General features: G+C 38.3%; 1 protein-coding gene across 1 annotated transcript; it reads left to right on the top strand.

The window, feature by feature from the left end:
- The first annotated feature begins 3,501 nt into the window (after positions 1-3,501).
- On the top strand, positions 3,502-4,305 carry LOC108172669 (uncharacterized mitochondrial protein AtMg00810-like). The gene has a single exon (XM_017330521.2). It carries the CDS (start codon positions 3,502-3,504, stop codon positions 4,303-4,305), a length of 804 nt encoding a protein of 267 aa, XP_017186010.2.
- Positions 4,306-6,741: the final 2,436 nt, after the last annotated feature.

The following is a 6,741-nucleotide window of genomic DNA, read 5'->3' as shown; positions in this document are numbered from 1 at the left end:
GAACTTTTGAACCCAAGACCAAAAAAAACACTGGAATTCCACCTTCTTCCAATCCTACACAACCACAAGATCATGCTGATACTAATGATAGATCTAGTACAAGATTAGGAGACTCACCTACCACCGGAGGTGGGAACGATGAAGGATATAGTGTAGTTGGAGGTAGTGGTGGATATGGAAACTATGTTGGACCACCTCCCGGATTTATGAGCCCCTTCACTGGTGAGGCAAACTTCACGCATGCAACACAGGATGAGGACCATGGCAGTAGGCGGGTAGGACCAGGAATTGGTGCCATAGGGAAGGACTATACTAGTAGAGAAAAAGGTAAGGGGACTTTGTCAAGTCAAGAAGATGACTCGTTATGTATAACTTCGGACTCTGTTGAAGTGGGAAGTAGTAACTATGGTTATACTCATAACCAACCATTTCCCTACCCTTCATATCCCATTCTTATTGGGATGGAATCGAGCGACTTATGGAAAGAATCTGAGACTCAATCTTCAAATGATTTTGCTTATGGACAACGTCAACCAATCTCGGATCCATATGGGTGGAATGTTAACAATTACATGCAAAACTATTTTGGTGATTTATCATTTGATGACTACTCTTCACAATACACTTACTCTACACATAGAGATGATGAAGATAGTGAAAAATTTGAACCTCATAGGAACTCTATGTGGTACTAAGTCACTGATGTATCTTACCATGCAATGTATAAAGTGTAAAATATTGTACTAATTCATTATATATAAATGATTATGGTGTGTTTAAACTTCTTTCATTAATTACTACATATTTTATATACTCACAATGTTTGCCAGCTCGCTATATAATCAACTTAAATCAGTTAAATCCATCATGCAATGCATTTCCTACCAATTTTTTTGTGATAAACCAATAGATAATTGACTAAATAAACATCCTGCAAAGTTTCAATAAAAATTTCCAAGTTTTTCTTACAATTTCTATGGTTTTTATTCAATTTTTATCGATATCGATAATATCCCGATATTTCCATCGAAATTTCCTTGTTTTTGGACTACCGATATTTTCGATATCATCGATATTTTATACCTTGATCTCAGTGCATAGGTTCACCTTAGACAACCATTGTTATATACTTATCTTTCCTTATTTTCTTGTCAAGGACCTCAAAACCCGGAAGACACTTTTCCACAGGAGATATGAGAATGGCTTATACCCATTTTCAGGTGGTGGTGGACAGTTCAATTACCCTATTTCAATGTGTGTAGGCATTCGAGTCTCGGCCCAGAAATGGCATTCACGCCTTGGTCATCCATCGTCTTCTATTGTCAAGTTTTTAATTTCAAATAAGAGAGTACCAACTCTTGGTGCTTCAAATGTAACGTTATGTCAGTCATGTCCACTAGGAAAGAGTACTAAATTACCATTTAGTATCTCAGAGTTAGTCTCTCAATTTCCTTTGCAAATTTTGCATTTAGATGTTTGGTGGTCTCCAGTTAATTCAATTGAAGGTTTTTGTTATTACGTGTTGTTTGTGGATGATTATTCTAGATATTCTTGGATTTTTCCAATGAAAAACAAATTTGAAGTATTTGAAATATTTGTGAAATTCAAGGCACAAGTTGAAAATATGTTTAACAGTTCAATCAAAACTCTTCAATGTGATGAAGGAGGTGAGTATAAGAGTCATGTTTTTCAAAACTACCTTAAAACTCACAATATTTCCCAAAGATTTTCATGCCTAAAACACCCTGAATAAAATGGTATTGAGGAAAGAAAACATCGTCACATTGTTGAGACTAGTATTGTCATGCTTTCTCATGCAGATATTCTAAATAAATACTGGGTTGATGCGTGCTTAACAACAACCTACTTAATCAATAGGTTGCCAAGTCATATTTTGTCTCATAAGTCACCATATGAAAAGTTGTTTCATAAAATTCCAAAATATGAGACTCTAAAAGTGTTTGGTTGCAAATGTTATCCTTGGTTAATGCCTTATGCACAACATAAACTCCAACAAAAGTCCAAACCCATGTGTGTTTTTAGGTTACTCACTGAATCATCAAGGGTATAAATGCTTGGACTTGTCCATGAGATGAATCTACTTGTCTCGCCATGTCCTATTCGATGAAGGCACTTTTCCATTTAAGGCACTCACAACTTCACTGGACAACGTTGAACACATAGGTAGTACTACTTCACCTGCATTATTATTTACTTTTCCAATATTATCTCTATCTCATCATGCTAATACGCTACCTATTAGCCAGCCACTAGAGTCCCTAACCCAACCAAATTCTATCTCACCTAATATTCCTAATCTCACTTCAAATCATCAAACCACAGACACCACCTTACATGTTTCTTCAAACACGCCAACCATCGTGCCTTTAGGTATTGTTTGGTACGTGGGATGGGATGGAACAAAGTGGGATGATGTGTTTTGTCCCACGTTTGGTGCGCCTAAAATGAGTGGAACGCGCTGTTCCACGGGACGAATTTTCGTTTCGCCTCACCCCCTAGAATGACTAGTTCCACATTCGTGGAATACAAAATTATATCCTCTCCGTCTCCTTCTTCTTCCTCATTGTTTCCATATGAGGGCATCTTTGCTCCCTCTCCGTTCCGTCTCGTCCTGTCCCGTCGCGTTTTATCCCATTCCGTTCTGTCCCGTCCCGTCTGCATATCATACAATACCTCTTAGGTCAACCCCTCCTTCAAATGAGCAAGAGGCAGTACCATATGTTGATAATACCGATGTTCCTTCCTCACACCAACAGTCAGTGCAACCACAAAGAATGACCACTCACTCTCAGTTCGGCATTCAAAAACGTAACCCTAAATATGTTGTGCATGTTAACGTTGATCATTTTCCAGTTGAACCAATATGTTTTAGTCAAGCAATCAAGCAACAGGAGTGGAGACATGCCATGGTTTAAGAGTTCAACGCATTGCAGCGCTGTGGTACGTGGAAACTTGTTCTGTATCATCCACGTATGAATTTGTTACCAAACAAATGGGTGTTCAAGATTAAAAAAATAAGCAGATGGCTTGGTTGAAAGGCATAAGGCGAGGCTCGTTGCAAATGGGTTCCATTAGAAGCCTAGAATTGATTATACTGAAACATTCAGCCATGTGGTGAAGCACAGCACCATCAGACTTGTTCTTAGCCTCGCTGTTTCGAAAAAATGGCACATCAGACAACTAGATGTACAAAATGCAGTTTTGCATGGTTTCTTGAATGAAGAAGTGTATATGTGACAACCTGCTGGTTTTGTTGATATGCAGTATCCTGATTATGTTTGCAAATTGCAACGGAGCATATACGGCTTAAAACAAGCACCCTGAGCTTGGTTTCATCGTTTCTCAGAATTTTTTATTCAATTAGGGTTTCAAGCATCTACTTGTGATTACAACTCATTTGTTTATAATCACAGAGGTATATACTTGATTCTTTTGATATATGTGGATGATATATTGTTGACAGAAAATAGTCCAACACAAATGGCTCGCCTAGTCAAGAAGTTGGGGACTTTATTTTCAATGAAAGATTTGGGCCCTCTTAATTATTTCCTGGGAATTAAAGTCAAATATGTTGGTGCTCAAATGCATTTGAATCAAGCAAAGTATGCACATGACTTATTGAAACACACCAAATTCTTGGATGATAAACCTATTTCAACCCCAGTTCCTTGTGGCCAGAAGTTAAGTGCTTATGATGGTGAGCCGCATGACAATCCAGTTTTGTATAGAAGTGTTGTTGGTGCATTGCAATACCTTACGATCACGAGACATGATCTTTGTCACGCAGTAAACCAGGTATGTCAATTCATGCATTCTTCGAAATATACACATTGGATGGTGATCAAGAGGATTCTTTGTTATGTAAAGGCTACTTACAACCATGGTCTTTTGTATAAACCTGGCATTGCACATCTCACGAGATTTTCTGATGCTGATTATGCTGGGGATTGTGACACACGGCATTCAATTGGTGGTTTTTGCATTTATTTAGGCTCTAATCTTGTTTCCTGGAGCTCTAAGAAACAAAAAACAATGTCTACATCGAGTTCAGAAGCTGAATATAGGCAGCTAGCATACACAACTGCTGAACTATCTTGGCTCAGGTCTCTTTTCTGTGATCTACATTTATATCTTGAAAGTCCCACAATCTGGTGTGACAATATCTCGTCCATTGCACTCGCTTCAAACTCTGTGTTTCATTCAAGAACAAAGCATTTGAAGATAGATTATCATTATGTTCGTGATAAGGTGGTTCGTGGGGAGTTACTGGTGAACTACATTTGATCTCAAGATCAAATTGCTGATTTATTTACAAAATGACTGTCTTCTTCACAGTTCAAACTTCTTGTCTCCAAGCTTCCAGTCGTTCCTTTGCCTATTAGCTTGCGGGGGGATGTTAGACCAAGTCATAGTCTCTCTGAGTCTTCAATAGTTTGTGATAGACTACAAGAGTTATCCATGCAAAGTTAGATTAGTTTCAAACTCTTTCAAATATTTGTTTACTGTATATTCAAAGTTTAAATCTTTTCTGTTGTAGTTATGAATTTTGAATACCCTTGTAAATAGGGATTTCAATTCCCTGATGTAATCTGGAATGCAATATAAATACATGCAGCCCATCATTGAAAGGGCAATGCAATTGAAGAAAACCTTGAGTATACTTCAGTTTTACAGTAACAGGGTTGGATAGCCCGACGAAGACGACAGCCCACTGCGAATCTCCTCAGTAACACCCATCGATTCCGTTTCGCCGTTGCTATCTTCTTCACCATTATTGCAAGCAATGGAAATTTCTCCTGTCAAGGCACATTTCAACGATACATTGGCATTGACAATTCCAACCAACGTGCAAGGTTTTGTTTTTCCTCTAAGAAACGCTGGAACCACCAAAAGTGTAGTCCCCTTTCCACTTGCAGGCCAACACATAAGTGATTCCATCAACCTTAAGGAGTATGGAGATTACAGGAGCTTCATCTCAAAGATTATACGCCTCTATATGCTTCCCTCAACGCATACGAACACCACAAAGCATAGACATAAGGTATTGACATCCTTGGTTATCAATTTTTCAAAATGGAAGGACAAATGGTGCTAGATTTTGAAATTTATTCTACCATATTATACTAATGTTATTCTGATCATATCTGAAGACTTCTTGACTGGTAAATGTGGATGGGTTAATTAGTATCTTGTGGGAAAATTTGTGGAAAAAGATTGTTATGCATTTGTGTGGTTATCAATTTTTCAATAGGTACAAATACAAGAAAAGTTCAACAAAAAAACAAAGATTTGTCAAATTTTTTTTCTTCCCTTTTCTTATCTGATTCAGTACCAAACACAGTATAAATATTATAGTCATTAGTCTGATACTGCACCAAACGCCAAACTAATTTAGTCAGTACTATTTGGTGGCTATTTATCCTATCCAACATAAATAGTCAGTACAGTTTGAGCTACCAAATGGGGCCTAAAACACAAAATGAATAGTTTGCAGGGTTTATTTACATGTTTTATCCGTTTGTAACCCATCGAAATCTCTCTTCGTCGTGTCAAACGGACCTCGAAAAATTTGTATCGTGTGGTTCGGGTTCCAATTCCTCAGGTCTTGTGGAAGATGTTTGGTCTTCTTTGTCATTCAACATACTCAAGTAACTTTGCTACATTATAATTTACAAACGGATACCTGTGAGTAATCTAATTATATACAAATGGCTCATTGCCTTGTTTTCGTCCTCTTATTCTCTTCCATTGTACCTACAAATCACACCCCCTTCTCCTAGACTCGGTGGTCTAAAAAAATGTAGTCACCAACCGATCTTAATCCAACAATGAAGGAGAAAGTACAACAACAAAAGTTAAATAACCAATCACCGTTGGATTAAGATCAAACGTGGGTGACCACCATTTCGGGCCAAAACATGGCCTATGTGACACACCTCGACCTGGAACGTCCACTAGGACTCCGAATCGAGCTGTGCTGGCTGACACCTGGAAGGTGACGAAGCCATAAGGTGTGGTGGTGTGGAAAAAAGTGAATAAATTTAAACATAAGAGTGCCTAAATACCAGAGTGCGCTGGTAAACAGGAATGAACCCACTTCACACGTGACATTAGAGCATAAGTAAGTACAGTAGAGTGGATAAGGATTATACCCTCATAAGTAGCCACCTATCCTGAGATTTGCCAAGAATCCTCGTCGATATGAACTTTCAACAATTAAAACCTGGAGGGGAACAAAACAGAAAGTGTGAGTGGGCAAAATCAAAGCTTTTCAAAAACCATTTCAATTATCAAAGGTAATAACCCCTTACCGTAAAATCTGTATACTTCCTAGAAAATAGCATGCATGTTTGTATCTCAAAACCATATTTGAAATAACAATTCCACAAATATACCATGTCAAATCTCAGTAAGAAATAAGTAAGTCGGGTGGAATAAACCAATATGAAATAGTATGCCTGCCGGAGTCACCTAAAGTGACCTGTACGGCTGAGACCATAGCTCATCAATCAAATCCTGCACACGAGTCGGAACCACTTCATATGGTCAGTACGACAGACTAGGTGTAAATAAATACGCACAAGTGCTACGATCACGTGAAGGCTGTGCAAAGTAGCGCAAGTCACTTATGAGTCGGATCCACCTAATGTGGTATGTACGACAGGCTGACACCTGCCTTGGATCCAAGGTGAGCATGTGGTGTGGGAGGTGAATGATCAC

This window comes from Malus domestica, chromosome 11 (genome assembly GCF_042453785.1).
Source record: "Malus domestica chromosome 11, GDT2T_hap1".
In the NCBI taxonomy this organism is placed as follows: domain Eukaryota; kingdom Viridiplantae; phylum Streptophyta; class Magnoliopsida; order Rosales; family Rosaceae; genus Malus; species Malus domestica.
This window is presented reverse-complemented; position numbering and strand designations above follow the sequence as displayed.